This window comes from Osmerus mordax, chromosome 10, assembly GCF_038355195.1.
Source record: "Osmerus mordax isolate fOsmMor3 chromosome 10, fOsmMor3.pri, whole genome shotgun sequence".
In the NCBI taxonomy this organism is placed as follows: Eukaryota; Metazoa; Chordata; class Actinopteri; order Osmeriformes; family Osmeridae; genus Osmerus; species Osmerus mordax.
Window position 1 is genome coordinate 12,424,741 of NC_090059.1, and position 21,673 is coordinate 12,446,413.

The 21,673-nt window shown below is 45.0% G+C and overlaps 2 protein-coding genes across 3 annotated transcripts; one reads left to right on the plus strand and one right to left on the minus strand.

The window, feature by feature from the left end:
* Positions 1 to 283: 283 nt before the first annotated feature.
* Positions 284 to 15,974, plus strand: phyhiplb (phytanoyl-CoA 2-hydroxylase interacting protein-like b). Of its 2 annotated transcripts, none has more exons than XM_067244382.1 (5): positions 284 to 503; positions 9,859 to 10,055; positions 10,863 to 11,037; positions 11,216 to 11,333; positions 12,304 to 15,974. In XM_067244382.1, exons 1-5 carry the CDS (start codon positions 401 to 403, stop codon positions 12,839 to 12,841), a joined length of 1,131 nt encoding a protein of 376 aa, XP_067100483.1. In that variant the 5' UTR covers positions 284 to 400; the 3' UTR covers positions 12,842 to 15,974. The 2 variants fall into 2 exon arrangements, with proteins under 2 accessions (XP_067100483.1, XP_067100485.1); XM_067244384.1 differs by lacking the exon at positions 284 to 503 and adding an exon at positions 5,669 to 5,797.
* fam13c (family with sequence similarity 13 member C) lies at positions 15,465 to 21,357 on the minus strand. The gene is made up of 10 exons (XM_067245217.1): positions 21,153 to 21,357; positions 18,681 to 18,894; positions 18,137 to 18,275; positions 17,537 to 17,618; positions 17,195 to 17,394; positions 16,814 to 16,897; positions 16,552 to 16,644; positions 16,243 to 16,433; positions 16,017 to 16,118; positions 15,465 to 15,591 (listed from the first exon to the last, which is right to left on the minus strand). Exons 1-10 carry the CDS (start codon positions 21,355 to 21,357, stop codon positions 15,465 to 15,467), a joined length of 1,437 nt encoding a protein of 478 aa, XP_067101318.1.
* Positions 21,358 to 21,673: the final 316 nt, after the last annotated feature.

A 21,673-nucleotide genomic window follows, 5' to 3' on the forward strand; every position in this document is an offset into this window, starting at 1 on the left:
CAAAATCCCTTCTTCCCGTTTATTATGTCCCATCCGGCTTCATAAACACTTGTGGCTGGCTGGCAGCCTGTGGATTTTCATTAATAAATCATGTACGAAGGATTCATGGTGGTGCCAGGATTTACATGTTTACCTGAGACCCACATTTCTCCGTTTTCTGACGTTAAAGTGCCGCGTCTCGTAGAACATTTGCTGAACAGTCGTATGGCCATGACGATGTGCTGACGCTCACTAGAGTAGCCAGAGGAGGCAAACGGAGAACGAGAGGAGGAGGGGAAGCACAGCACAGCAAATGAGTGTGAGTGGACGGCCTGACTGTATTGAGGTGAAGATCAATCCTGCGACACGGCGGAGGTAAAATTCACAGTTGGAGAGAAAATTCACGGAATCACAATTGGAAATGGAGGTTCCACGCGTGGAACACAGTATCAGCAGCCCGACCAGCCCGTGCGTGGACATAAAGAACCTGAGCTTGGACGCTATTCAGCTATGCGACCGAGAGGGTAGGTGGCGATGCTGACCGGACCCCCGGATGCGTATTGGTTGTGTTGTAGTCTAGCTGTGTGTTTAATTGGCTTGATAGATCCTTTGGGGCTTAGGTGTTCATTTGACCATTATGAGCACATGTGTCCATTGGTTAATGCATGCCACAGCTTTTTGTAGGAAGGGTAAATTAGAAAGATCTCAATAAAAAACATTTCATATATTTGATCTTATAAAGGAACCTTGCTGGGAAATTGCGGTAATTCTACTCTGGATCACATGTGATGACATAGTTATTTAAGAAAATGTGGACATTTCTCACGCAGATTTCATTGTGTTGCTCTTACCGGACGTGCCGGTGCGCTGCTCGCGCAGTGTTTCAGCACCATGGACACGGACCACAGCGCAGCGCAAGGAGGTGCACTCTGTAGGGCAGATCCTTACGCAGCTTTTCTCTGATCTTCAGTCTATGAACCTAAATGGACTGACGCGAATGACATTATATGAACATTGCATTACATGATAATGTGTATATTCTGCATTAGATTTTCAACACCACCCAGCTAAGAAGACACACCAGAAAGCAGGAACAAAGCGACCAATTAGGCGAATGCATTACATCATAGAATGTAGCTTACTACACAGAATGTAGCTGACGTGGATGTTTGGGAGGTTGCGCTTCCTACTGTATGATGCATACAGTACCTAGATGATAGGCAGTCTATTATGGGCGGATTGTGACACATTTTTAGCAAAACAATGACAAAATAGTCATCGATTCCTATCTGTCATGTCAGTAATGTGTCTGTTCTTTAGCTGCAGGCTTACATGGAGCATGGAGCCAAAGTTGTGAAGGGCAGGTGGAGCCCTAGAGACTGAGCCTGCTTGATATTCCTTCCCTTGTGTTCCTTGCTTTCCACCCCTTACCCCTTTCTTGGTTTCTTTCTTTCTGTTTCTTTCTCTCATTCACTCTTTCTTTCTTTCGTTTTCTCTCTCTGGCTTTCTTTCTCTTTCTTTCTCTCTCTCTCTTTCTCCCTCTGTCTCTCCCTCCCTCTCTCCTCTCTCTCTCTCTTTAACTCTCTCTCTCTTTCTCTCTCTCTCCCTCTCCTTGTCTTGTGTTAGGAAACCCGGCGTCCCTTCACCACTGCTGTCATTAGAATACAGTAAGAGGAGGGAGAGGGAAAGAAAGAGCTATTGAAGTGGTGGGCGAGATTAGCATTGTCACTGTTGATGTAACCAGCCCTCTCTTTGATCTGCTGGAAAGGATTTCTCTCATGGAAGTTGTTCCTTACATTCAGTACAGATACAACCTCCCCTCTTTCCCTGCTTAAATCCTTCCTCATTAGATGGAAAACTGAGCTGACCAAACCGTAGCACAAGATGTATGTGAAAGGAGTGGGACCCGACCAGACAGGACAGGAACCACCAACTGCTATTGTAGCTGACCCTGCCCACATAAAAGGAACCATTTATTACACCCTAGCTGAGCTGCCATGAGAATGAGTATATGAACCAACATGTCACCCAAACAACAAAGTCAGGTTATTGACTCTTTGTGATTGTCAAAGAGAAGGTTGATTCACTAATTCACCTTTCATGTTAGTAGCAGAGCTGGCTCATGCTTGTTCTGCTGTAAACTTGATGTATGCATAGTAGGTTAATCCTAATGATGGCAATGCACTTGATCTCCATCTTGCTTGAAGACAGTTAATCATTGAGACTGAAAAGTCTCCATTAAACAGCAGGATATTTTATGGAGGCTGTGTCTGTGGGGGCAGGGCGATGGAGGTTGCCCCAGGACAGAAGCACTCCCCTGGGGCTTGGCTCTGTCTCTCTCCTGGAGGGTTCAGCTGGGAGTCTCACCACAGCGTTACAACATCCACATGCAAATGTCATCTGTCAAGTATTATACCCAGCATGCAAAGCAGAATTACAGCTTTAAGCCACACCTGGTGTTCTCCCACAGTGTGTGTGTGTGTGTGTGTGTGTGTGTGTGTGTGTGTGTGTGTACCAGCACTCTGGAGTGGAAATGGTCATTTCCTAAAAGGAGATTAAGTTAATAGTGGCATTGTGTAAGCACAAATAAATGGCATGTTAATGTTGCTAGTTCTTGCATCACTCGTTTTTTTTTTTGTTTTGGTGAAAGAAAGCCAAAGATTATAATTTACATTCTTGTACTTTCAGAAAAAATAAATATTCCTATTACTGCAAAAGCAAAATACAATTTGAAAATAAATGACCAGTAAAGGTTTGTCAGTGGCTTAAGGTGCTACCACCACAACTGTACATAATAGTGTTGCTTTAAAAGGTTCATGTTCTATATGGGACTACAGTCTAATGGATTCTAATGCCAGAGAGGACAGACTGTCTTCTTGGTTGTGTTGGTGTGTGTCAAATGTGAGAAGCTAACATTGGCGGCACCATTTCACACAAACCATGTGTTTCTCCCACCTTGTCTTGCCAATAACTGTTCCTGGCAGGGTCCACACCCTTACTATCTTGTTACTGTGAATGTGTGTGTGTGTGTGTGTGCATGTGCATTTGTGTATGTGTGTGTGCCTCTTGTGACAGATTATCAGCAGAATGGTTGCTCACAAATGCAAATGACAGCCATTTATACGTAGTTGAAGCCTTGTAAAACCCTGATTAGACTGGCTATGCAAATGGCCGAGTTGTGAGTGTCTGTTGGTGAGAGCAGAGTGTCTGTGTGTACCATGTCCTTCTACTACTGCTTTGCCTTGTAAAACAGCCAGGGAAATGGTTCAACAATGTCTCTGTGCAGTGACTCCAGGCAGTCTACTGCCCTCCTCCCTCTAGCGTCCTCTAGCAACTACCAGATCAACCTACTGCTGAAGAAGCTCTGCAGTAAACTGCAGTTGGCTCTTGGCCCCAGCAAGTCTCATACACTCAGAAATGCCATTAATTAATTGAAAATTATTGTGACATTGCATGTTACCCCGAAGCAGACAGGAAGTCCATATTTGGGTGTTTCAAAGACAAAGACAGAGAGATCATCCTTTCTCCTCTCGCAGTGTCAGATTTGCCTGGGTCTGTCTGGAGGGCACAGCAGTGCGTCGTTAGTCCATCTCGCACCTGGGTCACAAACATGGAGGCGAACTTGAGACTGGTTGTCAAGCACTATCAATCCCATGGAGTGTTCGCGAAAGATTACAATAGGACAGTGTGATGCAAGGAATATGTAGTGTATCCTAGATGAATGGAGCAGGACTATCCTATGTCATACTATACGAGGTCCACTGGGCTGCGGTTGCAGAAGATTGTGCTTGGTCACATTAGGCTGGAGCATGACGTCGGGTGCTGCACTGTCTATTTTTGTCTCTCTGATACTGAAGCCATTAAATGTTAATTCTGATTCCACTGAGACTGGGTACAGCTGGGCTGGGCTGGCAATGCCTGTGCTGGCCTATGCTGGGTTGGGCTGGGCTGGGTCTGTTGTAGTGCGGTAGTGGTTAACTAATGGTCTTAACTGAGTTGTAGGAGCCTATGTGGTGACATTACGTAACATTAAGCCTAGAACCCATAACATACATGTGTTGCATTCAGATGTTTCCAGCCTTTCGAAAAACATAGGTTTGTTTTATTTGTGATTTGTGAAGTGTATGTGTGTGTGTATGTGTGTAGATGAACAATGGGGCCCCATCTGCTGCCTAAATCACAGACATTAAGTATGGGTCATTTAGCCCAACAATCACGGTTATTTTACAGTTTAATTATGCTATTAGAATTAACCAGTCTACAGACATATGCTTTTAATTTAGAAAAATATGGTATCTGCACCAAATGTACCATCTCATTCTTTGTACTAGGTAAAACAAAAGCATACAATTTCTTCCTATCTTCCATTGGCAGTTTATTCAAAAATGTTTCCCCGACAAAGTTTCCTCTATATATTTATCTTTCTCTCACATTTTCTCCTTTCTCTCTTTCTCCTCTCCCCCCTCTCACCCATGGCCTCTCCCTCTTTCCTTTCACCCTTAGTCTTTCTCAATGGGGTCCTTGTAGAGGAATCAGGGCCCCTGTGTTGGAGGAGTGTGGAGGATGAAGATGGTCTTTGTGCATGGCTGGCCAGCTCTGTCTGTCTATTGTGCAACAGACACAGAGGTTAATAAAGGACAGAGTAGTCACAGTGACCCTGCACGGAAATACATTTAGTATACCCTTTTATAGCAGCTTTGTTGTGACATCTCAACATATTGGTTACACTACATTCACCGTAATGGCATATTTCATAGGCAATAGTAGTATTTATTCTGTTAGAAATATAATCTTGAAGATATTCAAAAGTATTATTTTTTTTGTTTTGAATCTTCACTCTAACATTTTCTGAAGTGACAAAATATCTAAATAAATAATAATAAAAATATGCTGACATCAACTGTGGAGAAGTCTGCCAGTGCCTCTAGCTTAGAGTCCCAGAGGAAGGCAGTAGAGGAGGGCAGGAGAGGAGGGCAGGAGAGGAGGGCAGGAGAGGAGGGCATCAACGGGCACACTGCTGGGTGCAACAACATGATGTCATCCTCCTGGAAATGTGACAGACAGGGAAGGGGGGGCTAGACCAGGCTGCAGACAGGGATTTCTCTCTGTCTGTCTAATTCTTTCTTTCTTTCTTTCTCTCTCTCTCTCTCTCTCTCTCTCTCTCTCTCTCTCTCTCTCTCTCTCTCTCTCTCTCTCTCTCTCTCTCTCTCTCTCTCTCTCTCTCTCTCTCTCTCTCTCTCTCTCTCTCTCTCTCTCTCTCTCTCTCTCTCTCTCTCTCTCTTCAAAGTTGTTTTTGGTGGATATGATGGAAAGCAACATATTATCTCATCAAGTCAGGCAGGCCCTCATTACCACATCTTTATTTCTTCTACTTTACCCCCACTAATCCTCTCCTCCCTCATCCCCACCTCCTCAGTTCCCCTGCCCCACCCCCACCAACCTCCCTCCTGGTTCTGCCCGGCCCTGGTCACTGCTGCCGGATGATGCTAGTGATGATGACCAAGATGAAAGTAATTACATAATCTGAGCTCTGCCTTTGAGCTTTGCGTGTGCCCGTTGGGGGCGTGTTCTAACAAACGTTAAATCCCTGGCTAAGCCAATGAGCTGCTGCCTGAGTGCACTCCAAGGGTTCCTCTGGGGCAGCATGTGGGGATGCAGGGCGGCAGGGGCAAACACACGCTCATACACACTCACATACGCAGGACATGTCTGGTCAGCGCTGGACCTTCTAGCTTCTCACAGCGTTTCTGCTGATCTGCCCGAGAGGAGTTGGCCTCCTGCCCACCAGTCACCATGATGAGAAACTTCTCTTCTGCTGGTAGGTTGACCACGACAGATTTCTAAAGTGAACTAGACTTTACCATTCTCCTCCCTGTACTCTCATGGTTAATCTCACACAGGCTTAATCCTGTTGCATCATCAGTTGTCTTGTGTTTCTCGAAGCAAAGATTACTGAGAGGAAGAGATGAAAACAGAGAGGCGTTTTTGTTGTGCATGTTTTTAACAAAATATCTCATACAGTGCAAATGTACTGTAGTTGAATTATTGGTGTATAGCTGATATCTGCTTGTCCTACATCCGACTTCATTTAGAATTTTTTTGGACTTCAGAGCCTGTTAGGGTTGTTTTGAGATTTGTGATTCATGATCAAGATTGTTTTGAGACAGATATAACAACATAGAATACTTCTTATTTTTCCTGATCGCTTTTTCAACCAATAATTGCCATCTCTTGTATGAGTGAGTAAAACAACTGTACTGTTGCACCATCAGCGTGCTGCTGGATGCCCCACGTTGCAAACACGACTGTTCATGGTGATGTTTGACCTTCATCTCACTCACCTTGTCTCCAGCATCTCTCACAGATGGACACAGATATAATTTCAGGATCATATTGGCGGCTTTGGAGTTTAGAAAGATGTCACTGTGTTTCTGTTGACAGAGAGTCTTTAGAGGGCAGTATGCTAGTGATGAACAGTATCAACTTGGTTAGAGAGAAGAGACCTGTTGATGGTCGTTTTGGTGGTGAATCTGCTGCCTGGTGCCATGTCTTCCTGATATATTGCACTTGATGTCTGTGGGTCATCGTAACCAACGCCAGGCGATGCCTTCATTGTGTAACACAATTAGAAGCCAAGCAATTCATTAGTAATGATGATCCCTGTGCACTCTGTGCTTTTTAAACTCATGATATGATTATTATTTTCATAACTAAATTTATATAACCTTGCTTGTGTATGTGTGTATGTGTACACTACCAAAATATGTTTGCCACAGTTTAAAGCTTCTACCTCTGGATTGCAGGATTATGTGTTATATAAAATCAAATGAATTATGATGAGTTCATTTGGCGCAGTCATCGTTGCATGCCAGGGGTTAGATTTACAGTGCTCCACAAGCCTAAACTGAAACATTTGTGTCTGGTAGCACAATTCAGGGGGCTCCACCCATCTCTGTAAACTAAGTGGTGTGATTCCACCACTGTTAAAGCCATCAGACACCTGCTTTACTGTCCATAACTGGGGATGACGCATGAACTACCATGTCCATTTATTTCGGAAATCTCATATACCCTAAAGGCCTTTAGTCTTTCCATGATGGTTTTTAATCCCAGGATTGTAATCTGATTAAACTACAAACGATTTTTGTGACTTGATCCTCTTTTGTGTTTAAGGGGGCTATTATAACAATGGATTAAACATTGTTGATATAATTTATTATGGCCAGAGTAAGATAAAAAGAGGATGCTTCCCTGAACCTGGTAATGCAATTTTGTTCAAACCACATTTTGAATGTTTCTTCCTGTTGTTAGCTTGATGTGATTACTCTTCCTATGGATACCATGAAGCTAAAGTGACACAATCATATACTATCCTGTACATGCTGTCACAATCTATTCAATGATTTACACACCCTCCATTGCCATGGAGTTGATTCTCTTGGGTGTGTTTTCTAAAGCCCTTTGTATGTGAAGGTGAAGTATGCTGAGTGTGATAGCTGATATATTCAATTTTCTTGGAATGGATGTATGTGTCTGTCTGTGTGTGTGTGTCTATATGTGTGTTTTCTCACAGCCTTTTATTAAGAAAACAGTGCCAAATGCTATTCTGTCTAGGGCAGACAGCAGAATAGCTTACATGCTGTAACTACACTGTCCTAATAGTTCAACCACCCTCTCACCCCTCCCCCTCTTATTCCTGGTACATACCAATTAGAAGATGTCTTACAGCTTTCGTTCCTATTAATTTACCAGTCTGATTCTCTTGTACTGTCAGACTCTCTTACAACCTATTATTTTAGTTCAGTTTGAATTGCAAGTACATTACATTTGGATATTCTTAGAGTCTTGCAAGTCTTTATATGGATGAGTTTTGTTTGTATTTTGGAGAGCAGACACAATCAGATATTTATTTAAAGAACCCTGGGCTGTCATGTAGGGGAAAAATAAAATGGTTCACAAAGCTTTTTAACAAGTACGTTTCAGCAAAAAACCTAGCTTTTAAGTTTCCATTTAAAGTTTTAAAGTTTCTTACACCTTCTCGGTAAAGACCTCCTGTGGATGCATTTCTCTACCACACTACAGTGGAACAAGTCCTCCTCTTTTCTGTTTGCTGTTGGCTCTCCATTCAGCCACTGAGCTCCATCAAAGCACAGCAGCATCTCAACAGACTCCTATCTTTTATATCCGCTAACCAGTCACTATCTATACCATGGCAAGAGGAAGGAATTGAGATTAAGATAGGTTCTCAATCTAGACTATTGGGATGTGCCCCTGGTTGATCCTATTTAGTGTGTCGGTCCACAGCAGTTCCCCCTGGAGCAAAGAGCCATCATTACCCATCTCTCCCCTCTCTCCCCCTGTGGATGTGGCTCTGAATACAACAGACAGGTGTAACAGGAGAGTAGGGACGAACCCCTGGTGGTCAAGGCCCTGGTGGTCAAAACGAGTGTTGGGTACTCATCAGGTCTTTGTGATAGAACAGAACAGGACAGCTGAGGATGCACATTGACAAGCCTGACATTTAGCTGGACAACAGCACGTGACGCTTCCCAAATGTCATGCTCTGCATTGGATGAGGTGGACGACGTTTCTGAATGGCAGCGTCGGTAATAACCATGAGAACCTCCCACTCACTCTAGCACTCGCTGAGTAACATCCAGCAGTGAAACTCCATCATCATATTTGACTTCCAGGCAGCCACTATAATTCATCTACTCAGAGCTGGGTCAGGCCCCCTGCTCCACTCTACTCCCCTCAGAGACGCTCTGAAGAGTAGCGCCGGGGCCCTGAAGCACTTATCCTGCAGCCTAATGGTGTGTCCCAATTCTCCAGCTCCCTGTCTGCGGGCCCCTACCTCTCTTCAGTAAACATTAAACAGGAGTGAGTGTGAGTTGTAGAGATAAGGCTGTGCATCATGCATCATGAGTTAGTTTCTACATGCAGGCCTAGATTGAAGTTGAATCTGAAACCGAAAAGCGATTTTATAATCCAACCTTCAACGCGTCTTCAATGGGCATCCTCCAGAGCAAGGATTGTCTAATCTAGAATGACTCGTTCTGGAATCTATGTGTCGGAAACCCAACCCAACGGTTTCTTCCAACAGTCTTTTCCCCTCCAAATTAAACCATAAGGGGATTCACAGATACACGCACACACACTAACTCAGGATAGGAGAGTAGAGAGGACACTATTCAGCATTTCAGTTCATCTCCTGAGCATCCCTCCATTCAACTCCACTCCCCTCCCCGAGGGTCTATAGCCCTCCCCACAGCCCTGTCACCACTTCCCATGGTGCTTAGCAAGTGGTGAGTGGGTCATGGTGTTGTTGACCTGGTTCTAGAAAATAATCGCCCCTTTCCCTCCCTCTGTGTCTTATTACTGACATTTACTCTGATCTGAGTTGAACTAGGAATTTAGATGTTGATATTGCTGTAATTGTTGCCGGTGTGGGCGTGTGTGTGTGTGTGTTTGTGTAAAGTGCATGTGTGTCTGTAGGCCAGCAGTATGAAGGATAACCAGCGTTCAGGGGTAAGCGATTGGAGAGGGGGACCATTGTAGGTAGATTTACTGAAGAGTGTGGTACATGGATGTATCACTACATCACAGTAGGGAGAGGTGTTGCCATAGTAACCGACAGTACAGTAGTACAGTATATTGATTGCATGCTTTCCCCTTCTTTGTCTCTGTCTCCATCTCTTTCTTTCTTTCTCTCTCTCTCTCTCTCTCTCTCTCTCTCTCTCTCTCTCTCTCTCTCTCTCTCTCTCTCTCTCTCTCTCTCTTTATCTCTCTCTCTCTCGCTCTGTCTCTCTCTCTCTCTCTCTCTCTCTCTCTCTCTCCATCTGTCTCTCCATCTCTCTCTTTCTCTTCTTAACCCCACAGGAAACAAGTCTCAGGACAGTGGGATAGCTGAGATGGAGGAGCTTCCTGTCCCTCAGACCATCAAGATCAGCAACATCACCTGCGACTCCTTCAAGATCTGCTGGGACATGGAGCCCCGCGCGAAGGAACGCATCACCCACTACTTTATCGACCTCAACAAGAAGGAGAACAAGAACTCCAACAAGTTCAAACACAAGGTGGGCTACTGGAAGGACAGGGAGAATGACAGAGGACAACAGACCTTTTTGTGTGGTTGTAATTATAACAACACCGAGTATAAATCAATGCATTTGATGAATGAATGAAATGAGTCATACATGGATGACTACATGAATAAATGGAATAACTGATGAATAAATGAATGGATAAACGGATTTGACAAAATCTTTGGGAATGAATACCTCTACGTAGCCAGTGGAGGGTTACTTTTTCATCTCTGAGTCTGCAGGAGGTTAAAGACAGACTTGTTTTGCTGCGACAGTGTTTGACCTTCCCCTACAGAGTCATCTCCAGCAGCCTGTGAGGCTGTCCTGTAATAAATGACTGTCTGTCGCCAGCTGTGCAGGGTGGCATCACACGCTAACTCAGACTTTAGCTAGGTGACCTGCTCTCTTTGACTCTGCTACACTCTGCCATGAAATACATCTATAACCTTGAGGAGATAATGAGGGATGAAGGGAATCTATTTACTGACTCTCTCACACACTTGATTTCTCTCTCTCTCTTTCTCTTTCTCTCTCTCTCTCTCTCTCTCTCTCTCTCTCTCTCTCTCTCTCTCTCTCTCTCTCTCTCTCTCTCTCTCGCTCTCTCACACACATAAACACAAATGGATATGCTGAGGTTTCAGGCCTCCAGCTACTGTATACAATAGGTCAAGAGCCTTGCATGATGATACCACTGTGTTATAGGTCATGACCACGAAAACAAGGTCAACATCAGGGTAAAGAATACATCAAAAACCTGTTAGACTGACATTTTTTATATAATATTTCTATTCTATTCAGGATGTGCCCACCAAACTGGTTGCCAAGGCGGTGCCCCTGCCCATGACCGTGCGAGGCCATTGGTTCCTGAGCCCGCGTACAGAGTACACTGTTGCCGTGCAAACAGCGTCCAAACAAAGCGACGGAGACTACGCTGTCTCAGAATGGAGCGAGATCATAGAGTTCTGCACCGGAGGTGAGTGGGGGGAGTAGGAAGGGGGAGAAATGTGGGAGGAGGTGAGGAGGGAAGGATTTGGAGGGGAGAGGTAGAGGTAGAAAGAAGTCAAGCCAGAGAAAGAGAGACAACTATAGAGTTGAATCTGAACACATGGTAGGCATTTGATTGGCTGCTATCTGGTCTGTCTCTCCACCAGACTACTCCACCGTTCATCTGACCCAGCTCCTGCAGAAGGCAGAGGTCATTGCTGGCAGGATGCTCAACTTCTCAGTGTTCTACCGCAACCAGCAGAAGGAATACTTCGACCAAGCTAGGTATACTCTTTCACTCACTCACCACTCATTCATTCACTCCCTCACTCTCTCACTTACTCATAAAATCATGCCCTCATTCATTCACTCACTCTCTCACTCACGCAGTCATTAAATCACACTCTCATCTTCTCATATACTCTTTTTGTCTTTTATATCCTTTATAAAGTAACATCTTAAAATAGCCATTGTCCTTTAAAGGATCACAGTTACACTCATGCATTAATAATGAGAGACAAGCTAATGCTATTTATATAATGCTTTTCTGCTTGGTGGCTCAGATGTTATAACCACAAGCTAGCTTATGGGAAGCTCTCAATGTGCTGAGAGTACCAACATGGATAGTATGCGTTTAATGATTTATAAAATCATCCAGAGCTGCAATGTGGTAGGTTTATTATTGATAATGTGATCCCAGATTGTGTATTGTAGCCCTCCACACACACACATGCCTGGCATCATGTGTTTTTGACCAACTGGATAGAGCTCTTTAGTAAGAGCCATGTAGTAACATAACATCCTCGTGAAATCTCTCTACATGCCTGGGAATACATTGTACAGTGTATGTATATAATTCCCTGTTGAATGAATGGAAGTCCATTAGATCTCCCTCTGTGCATTGAGCATATTTGGTCTGTAGAGAAATGGGAAGTTGCACCTTCTTCATACATATTTCATTCTATTGAATGTATTCAGCTACTCATATGACCTAACTTTCTATGTTAGACGATGCATGTGATAAGCTGCCACCTGACAGTGAATGGCCTGTCTGTCACATAGACTTATCCGTGCTCATTCCTCTGGTCTCAGGTCTAGAGTTACTCACTACACCATCGAGTACAGTGGTCCTTGAACCACCTCTTCTACACTGTCGCTACACCCATGAAAACAATCCCCTTGACGACAAACCATAAATATGTGCATGCTGTGATTAATGTGCTCCTGGTGTGAACAGCCCTTCTTCTCCCCTCAGGGATGCTCAGAACAACCGCATGTTGCCTGCTGTGAAGGACAACAGCGGCAGCCATGGCTCTCCCATCAGCGGCAAGCTGGAGGGCATCTTCTTCAGCTGCAACACTGAGTTCAACACTGGCAAGCCCCCCCAGGACTCCCCCTACGGCCGCATGCGCTTCCAGGTGCAGGCCGAGGCCCTATTCAACCCCAACACCAACCTCTACTTTGGGGACTTCTACTGCATGTACACGGCCTACCACTATGTGATCCTGGTTCTGGCCCCACAAGGCTCCCCTGGGGATGAGTTCTGCAAGCAGCGGCTCCCTCTGCTGGATATCGCAGACAACCGCTTCCTGACGTGCGTGGAGGGGGAGGACGGCCACTTGGTGTTCCGACACGCGCAGGACGTGATCTTGGAGGTGATCTACACAGAGCCTGTGGATCTGGCACTGGGCACAGTGGCGGAGATCAGTGGGCATCAGCTGAGGAGTTCATCTACGGTCAATGCTAAGAAGGACCCCAGCTGCAAGACCTGTAATATCAGTGTGGGCCGCTAAATGGCTTGCTGGCTGATGGCTAGCTGGCTAACTAGCTGGCTAACCAGCTGGCTAGCTAACCGGCTAAACTGCCATCTAGCTAACAGTTTGGCAGGCTAATGACTAGCTAGCTTACTGGCTAATCACTGACTGATTAAAAGTCCTACTGGTTTATTAACTGACTGGCTAAAGGCTAAAGCTATCCCTTAACTGCACCCCACCTCCCCCTTTTATGCCACCCCTGCCTAAATCCTTTTCCTCCCTCTCTTCATCCCTCTCTTCCCCCTCCTTCTCTTAAGCCAAACACACACAGACTGTTGGACTGTTGAATTGTTCCATGCGGCCTCTGTCTAACTCCCTCCTCTGTGATGGCATGTATTCACAGCTTCAGACCAAACAGCCTTTACTTTGTACAGCTCTCTGTTCCCTCCATAAATACATCAGGAGACTTATTTCCTGCTCCTGTTTTTGAATTCTGAAGGGGGGGTGGGAACAGCTGGCGGAGGATGGGTTGTAAGGGTGAGGCTGTGGAGGGATGAATGCAAACAGAATGCATTATGCGTGCATTCCCTATGCGTGGTCCCTAGCCAATCTACCAGTAACACATTGCTTCTTTCACCACCTAACTGGCTGTGACGCTTCTAACTGACGTTTGGCCCCACTAGAGATGCAATGTTAATGATTTGCCAAAGGTAACAAAAGGACTGATTCCAAGCTGCTATTGTAAGGTATCATGAATCTCATTCATGTTAACTTATGGTCTAACATGATGACCAGGCAATTTGAAAGAGCATGATTTGGTTCCAGCTGCAGCATGTTTTTGATATCAAACTATTTGATGTCAGCACACTCATCTTGTTGTCTAAAGCATTCAATGTTATTTATTCTCGTATTAACAAAAAAAAAAAAACATCATACTGTGTTGAGCAGAATAAATGTGATACAAAATTTAGATTAGAAAAATATTTATTTTTACTGTTGTATAGAAAATGAGGGGGTGAACCGTAGAGGTACACAATACAAGGACTTTGATCACTGCAAGGAAATAGTGAACATCCATAAACAGTAATGTGATAATCTCAAGCAAAACAAGGAAGTGCAAGGATGAACAGAACGTGCATTCAGCAGCCGGATGTGTCTGTGAGGGTGTGACTGTCTCATAGTACAAACATAGTATCTTACATGTAACCACAACTGATTGTAGCATACAGTAACCATATAACAGCTGACATTAGCATGCAGACTCAGAAAGAGAACAACAGACAACCAGATTGTTTCAAACAGTGAATGGCAGTAGAGATCTGATCATGGGAAAGGGGTGGACTTGCACAAATAGGGAGGGAATCCCTGAAGCCTTTTTGAAATGAGCGCTAAACTCATCCCAACCCCAGTAATGAATTTGAGCCATTCACATTTACTGTAGGAACATCTAAGACATTGTCACACATATAAATTTGACCGTACATCAGTAACGTGTTCTTTTCAAGAACTGCGAACTTCATAAAAAGCTAGAAAATGAACTGGGTAGGTTATATTTTTTTTGTTGTCCCATTTTGTGTTGAAAGTTAAACACTAAATCTATATAACATTTCATTCAACCCCTTTTGTCTTTCCTTTTTATGCATAATGTTCATCCATTGTGGTTTTTGTATCTGTTGATTTCTGTGTGAGGAAGATTATTATTGTGTTTGTTGCATAATTAATGTAAGTCAAACAAGCAGTTCCGAAGGGTTGATGATATGCAATCGTATCTGTGCAGTCCATGTAGGGAATCTATACCCTGTAACCCCTTAGCACTCTCTCTGGCCATTCACATTCATGCATATTGTCAGTTTAATACATATTTGTATTTTTAGAATTAGACAACAAATTTTGCTAAATCGAAACATATTTGCATATGGGATTTGAACTTTGGCTGATGAAATCAATCCCCATTTCAATAGAAAGTGCCATAAATTACACAGAAAAGTGGATTTCAATTTCATCTCTCTTTTAACAGAAATGCCAGTAATAATACAGCGTGGAAACTCCTGGTGATTCCTGAATATATAAAGTGTCTTTCGGCTAGAACACAACATAGCACAACATAGTGCATAGCATCTTGTCACAGACAACAAGGGTGTGTTCCATTTCAGTTTCTGGGGATTGTACAGGGACACATAGGAAAGGACAACATTCTGGAATGAAACATGCCCCAAGAGTCCTTCTTTTAAACATCTATCTTAAACTCCTGAACAACTCCAGGAGTCAATTTTAAAGTGCATTACAATGTCAATATATGGCACAAACAAATCTGTTAAAAAACTAACACATTTTGGTCCACAAGTCGATCAATATGAAAAAAACAACAAACAAACAAGGCAGAGTTCCTTCCCTTTTTCTTTCTAACATATCGGACCCTATCAAATCTCAAACAAGGATTACAGACAGTTGGACAGACTACTGTACTGTCATAGATTTATGGATGAGCCTACTCACCATGAAGGGAGCTATATAAGAACACACTGTAGAGAGAAAGGTAGAGCGTTGGGTAGAATCCTTCCCAATATGCACAATTGCTTACTACTTCCCCAGTAAGGTCATATGGGCCATGCACACTAGGTAGTAAGCTAGTGTAGACATTGGGGAGTGGTCCCACTCTCACTCAGACAGTTTTTGTTGTGGTTTCCTGTTTGCTGAGAAGGACTTCCAGGAGCCGGAGCTTAGCCTTGAGGTTCTTGTACTCATGGTACTCCTCTGCCATGGGGGTGCGGTCCTCCTTCTGGGCAGTCCTGCAGTCAACAGAAACAAACAGCCAACTATGAAGCAATGTGAGGTGGTCCAAATGTCAAACATGGATTTGTACCCTTGTATTGCCTTAAATAGTTTTGTACATTGGTGGATATCACAAATAAGGGTGACATGTATTTTATTTTCATTGATGTGATACCAGATGTGTATTGAGTGTTATGTGTATATGTGTTTTCTTCCGGTGTGTCATTTTTGTGTTGCGCTGTGTAGCTGTTAGCAGCCATTTTATGTGTGCTAGATAGAAGCTCCTGTACCATTTGGCTGACTCCGCTGACTCCTTCCGGTTTGTATTAATTGTCTTTTTATTTTCTCCTCTTCATGTTGAGAAGCCAAACATGATGTAACAGTTCATTAAAACACCTTAAACCCACCGGAGAAGTGTGACTTTGTTCTCATTTCCTCTCACCTTCCTGTCTGTCTGAAGAACTCCTCCTCAAACTCCCTCAAGGCTTTACGTCGCCTTTTCTTCTCCACGCGAGTCTCTCTGAGGCAGACCACTAGCTCGGACCTGGCGCACACAGGATCAGGCACAAGAGCAGACAATGTCAGCTATTTCGAAAGTATTTCCAAGACCCTGGTTAGGAGTGTGTGTGTGTATGTTTCATACATGTAGAGGTATTAGCTCATCTTACCTGGACGCCTCATGGAGGTTGGCCATGGTGATGGCCGGAAGACGGACTGCTTTGACCTCGTCCAGCGGGGACACAAAGGCAGTGTCACTCTCCCGGTCGCTTTCCTCCTCAGTGGTCAGTGGCTGCAAACGTTGGCAAGGGGGTGTGGGGCAGTGCTGGACATTCTCTTCATCAGAATCCTCCTCTTCTTCCTGGTCAGGACAGAAGGTAAGAATAGAAGCCCATCAGTCTAGTGTGTGCGTCTGCATGTGTGTGTGCGCGTGTGTGTGTAAGAGAAAGAGAGAAAGGGGAGGGAGAGAGCAGACTTACTATGGTAGTGATGGGACTGGTACATAGCAGGTGTTTGATCATCTGGTACCTGTCATACAAAGGCTTCACCAGGATCCTCTCCTGCTTAGTGCCCTGTCAACACACACACACACACACACACACACACACACACACACACACACACACACACACACACACACACACACACACAGACACACACTGGTTAGGTAGAATAAAGACAGTGGTGAAGCAGTATTAGTCAGTCATATAAAACATTGTGTAGCTCTACTGTCAGCCTCACCGGCCGGCCGTGAAGGCTCTCGAAGTACAGCAAACACTTCTGCAGAGTCATCTTCTCCAGGGCCATCTGCCTCTGGGTCATTTCCTACACACAGAGAAACATATGTAAATCTTCATGTGTTAGCAAAGGTCTTCTTAAAAACAGTTTTTTTTTTGTATTCTAGGGTAAAGGAGGACATGGTGGGCCAGGGCAGGACTGTTGGCACACACCCTTTCTATTTCTCTCTCTCACTCTTCCTCTTTCTCTCTCACAAACACACACACACACATACTCACACCTCACCTAACCCTCCAATCACTCCTCACTCCCCTAGTGTGAACCGTGCTGAGCGCAGGCTGTACCCACAGATGGTGTCGCGGCAGTAGCTAGCTAGCTCCCTACCCTCATGTTGTCTGGCAGGCCCAGGTCGTGGCGCTTCTCCCTCAGCCTCCTCAGCAGAGCCTCCACCGTCTCCTCCAGGGAAGGCTTGTGATGCTGGGGCTCTGACGCCCCCTGCTGGACACTGCCGTACCTGCAGATTTCTGTCTGCCCATCGCTCCTGTACTCCCTCCCTTCAAACACAGACTGTTTCAGTTTCAGTTCTGCACAGGAAATGGAGAGGAGGAAATGTGAGGAAAAAGGGGAAGAAAAAGGTTTAGTTTGTTATGTTTTGATGACCGTATCGTACGCATGTCTAAATAAATAAGCAGTCGCAAAATGTAGAATGGATTGAGAACATCCTACCTTTGAGTTGCTTGCGAGACTTGGCCAGGTCAGTCATGAGTTTAAACATCTCAGGGTTGGCACTTTTGTCATTGTGTGAAGGCTGAGGGTGATACAAGAAGACAAGATTGAAGATAATCTCCAACCACTAGAGGGGGTAGGTGAACGTTGTGAGGTGTACGTTTATCCCGAGCAGTGGTGTGTGTAGTTTCTAGCGCTGGCCCTCCCATCACAGACTACTCTCATTAAGTTTCCTGATAACCGGATTAAGCTGGTTAGAACCTGTCTGAAACAGGAGTGGCTGTGAGGAGAGTCCCCAACAGGAAGATAAAGCACTTCCCAGAAACAGTGACTGTCACATTGGCCCTTTGTCACACCCTGTGCAGTTAAATATGAAACAGTGTACTACAGAAAGGCTGTATCCTTTGCATAGCCTGCTAACTAAAGTGCACTCCATAGGTCACAGAGGAAGTGTAGTTCCCCATGAGGGAACATTTCAGCAAACCTTAGTTAAATAGCGTAGGATACATTTGAGGCTAACATGTACCTAACACAGTAGATTGATCGTTTAGCAAACTATAACTACAGTAAACGATATGACGTATTTTTGTGGAGCAGTACCTTATAGTTCATTTCTAGTTCAAATCGCTCCTCAAACTTGCGTATCCTCTTCTTGAGGGTCTGGATGTGCTTGGTGAGAAGAGGCACACTGGAGTCCTTGCTCTCCTCTGGCAGGTCGGCTCTGTCAAGCCCACGGGCGCTGGAGAACACACACACATGTACAGTTTATATTCATGTGTGTATATAAAGAAAAGAGAGGAGGCCTTTTAGAAATATTGTTGAAAGCATCGACGCACAAGGTGCAGATGGCTACTACAGGCCAAGAAAGGAGCTCGCTACAAAACAAGCTGATGACGCACTAGCTATGTGGGTCTGGAAACTGTCTGAGAGAAATGCTGCTGTAACAGGCAACGAGTTCAGGTCTGGAAATGACTTTTCAGACTCAGCACAGAGGAAGCAGAGGTCAGTACACAGCCCTGGAAGATTCACGCACACACACAAGAATATACTCACACAGCACATAGACACACACATGAAGCAAGCACCAGACACATGTAAACACACACATAGACACACACACGCACACACCAATGTTTCCCCTTACAGTATGAATTGCTGGGAGCTGGGGGGTGAAGGGGCAGTGTCGGGGTCAGAGTTGAAGCGCTGGCTGAGGCTGTGGCAGCGTGGGGAGGGCAGTGGGCTGTTGCCGTCGGTGATGTGGTGCAGCAGGCGGCTGGGTCCCGGGCTCTGCTGGGGGGGGTTGCTGCGGGGTGACTCCCCCTCTGACTGAGGGGGGCACAGGAAGGACATAAGGTCTGCTGGGATGGGTAAAAGGGGAGGGAGAAACATTAGTTAACATACAGTCCAAGGATGGACACACACATTACAGAATGCACAGGTACAGATTGCCATATCCCCAGATACAAAAGAGTTATATCTACAGTATGTATGACACTCTTGACTACCGTTGCCATGCCATTTGCTTAGCATGACGATGGTGGAGGGGGAGACGAGGTGGAGATAAAGCACATACAGTTAGAGGACCATGACAACCCTCTCGTTGGCTCTCATCCCTTGCCACAGCATTGTCACAATCATGCTGTCCAGCTTTGAACTGGTCAGTTGTTGCATGTCTGTGTTACAGTCATCGCAGTAAACACAGCCAACTGCACAGACTTTACAATCATTCCGAAAAAACATGTCGAACTTGGTTGTAGATAGTATCTACATAAGTAAAGCTTGAAAGGTTCAACATGTGGAGATTCAGTCAGGGTAATGTGAGGTTATAGAACCATCTTCTCACACCGTATCAACACTGAATGAGAAAAAAAAGGGCAACATCTTTCTGTCTCACTCATTATCTCTCTGTCTCTCTCTCCTCTTCTCTTTCTCTCCTCTTCTCTTTGTCTCTCTCTCCTCTTCTCTTTCTCTCTGTCTCTCTCTCCTCTTCTATTTCTCTCTGTCTCTCTCCTCTTCTCTTTCTCTCTGTCTCTCTCTCCTCTTCTCTTTCTCTCTGTCTCTCTCTCTCCTCTTCTCTTTCTCTCTGTCTCTCTCTCCTCTTCTCTTTCTCTCTGTCTCTCTCTCCTCTTCTCTTTCTCTCTGTCTCTCTCTCTCCTCTTCTCTTTCTCTCTGTCTCTCTCTCCTCTTCTCTTTCTCTCTGTCTTGAATAGAAGAGGACCAGCAGCAGCCTACTCTCTCTGACTCATCCACTTCATCAACAGATGTTCCTAAGGATAACCATCCATGAGGATAACTCACAGAGAGAGACACACACACATAGGTTTGGGTGATGTGGGGTAATGTGGGGCAATGATGGAAGCAGAAGAGGTGACCAGTCTCCTGTGATTCCAGAGAGGAATATGGAGAAAAAGTGAGACAGAAAGAGAGTGAGAAAGAGAGTAAACTACAAGGCCTCAGTTCTCAGGGGTCCCTTCATTCATACCTTCACACAGCAGAGAAGACAGACAGACAGACAGATACATAGATAAACATACAGACAGACAGATAGACAGACAGATAGATAAACAGACAGACAGACAAACAAATATACAGACAGACAGACAGATAGACACAGACAGACAGACAGACAGACAGACAGACACAGACAGACAGATAGATAAACATACAGACAGACAGACAGATAGACAGACAGATAGATAAACAGACAGACAGACAAACAGATAGACAGACAGACAGACAGACAGACAGACAAACAGATAGACAGACAGACAGACAGACAGACAGACAGATAGATAGATAGATACTGTGGTGTGGTGTGTTCTTTGTGTTTGATTGGCAGTGACGATCTGGCTCCATCATTTGAGGTTATAAAAATAGCAGCCAGCTTGAAGTGGCACCCGGCAGCTTGCCATGCGCACACGCACACGCACGCACACACACACACACACACACACACACACACACACACACACACACACACACACACACACACACACACACACCACACACTCACACACACAAATGTGTGCATATACACACTTCATGCACACACACAATTCTTGACATAAAACAGCTATAAAATACTGGCACTGTATACACAGGGGTGACATGGTAAACTATCCAGAATCGGTTGAATACAAATATAAAAGCATCCTTTTCAAAAATCTTATCACATAAAAAAAGATTTGATGCTGTCATAAATGTCCACTGCACACACGGCAGGGGAATATGGATGTGCCAAAACGGCAGAGAAATGTTGGTTGGCGTTACGTGCAAAGTGTAACGTGCACTCTCCCGGCAGGCTGGTGAGGTTAGAATCTATAATACATCCATGTGGCATTACGAAAACATGAACCGTGACATGGACAAGGACTGCAGAGGGAGAAGACACAACGGAGAGAGAGACGGAAAGTGAGAGAAAGAGAGAGAAAGAGGAAAAGAGAGAATGGAGAAAAGAGATGAAAAAGAGATGAAAAACAGAAAAGAAACAGAAAAGAGCCAGTTGGGAGACATCTATGCAAAGTAAGAATGATGAATAAGGGACGGGGTTGACAGTTGAATGTGGAGGCAGAGATGAGAAAGGTGGTTGGTGGGAGGCAGCTGCTGTGTTTCTTACCTGGGGGGCCATTCTCCCGTCCTGGGTAGCTGTGGCAGAGGGCCTGGCTGTCTTGCTTACCATCCAGGGCTGGGCTAAGGGTCTGGGTCTGAGATGGTGTTAGAGCTGGGGGACTGTTGTCTGGTGAGGATCCTAATGAGGAGCAACTGTCCCCTTCCAGAGCCTGCAGCTTAAGCAGGGAGCTCTGCAGACAGAAGCAGAACATGCTGCCTTCAGCTCTGGGCACTGGTCCACCTCAGGTAGCCTCTGTCTCGGTCTCTGCTGCTTCAGCAAGTTGCCAGCACCAACCACCCAACCACCTCCAAATATTCGTCCAAATCTCTGAGCCAAGGATCTGTCAGCCACAGCAACTCAACCAGCTGAGAGGGCTCCAAATTGGTCTGTTTCTCCAGCGATTCTCCAGGTCCTGTTCGACAGCGACCAGCGCAGACATGGGTAGACGAAGACTGCCCTGATTCACGGTGCCTCTGGCTTTCAGACGATGCTCTCGGTCGCTCCATCCATTTCTCTAGCGTTCACCG

Coding starts and splice junctions, on each gene's coding strand:
- fam13c (XM_067245217.1), bottom strand. CDS start 21,357: ATGTTCTGCTTCTGTCTGCAGAGCTCCCTGCTTAAGCTGCAGGCTCTG. Junction 17,395..17,536: donor GTCTCGCAAGCAACTCAAAG/GTAGGATGTTCT, acceptor TTTCCTGTGCAG/AACTGAAACTGAAACAGTCT. Junction 16,434..16,551: donor CCAGTCCCATCACTACCATA/GTAAGTCTGCTC, acceptor TGTCCTGACCAG/GAAGAAGAGGAGGATTCTGA.
- phyhiplb (XM_067244382.1), top strand. CDS start 401: ATGGAGGTTCCACGCGTGGAACACAGTATCAGCAGCCCGACCAGCCCG. Junction 10,056..10,862: donor CCAACAAGTTCAAACACAAG/GTGGGCTACTGG, acceptor TATTCTATTCAG/GATGTGCCCACCAAACTGGT. Junction 11,038..11,215: donor CATAGAGTTCTGCACCGGAG/GTGAGTGGGGGG, acceptor TCTCTCCACCAG/ACTACTCCACCGTTCATCTG.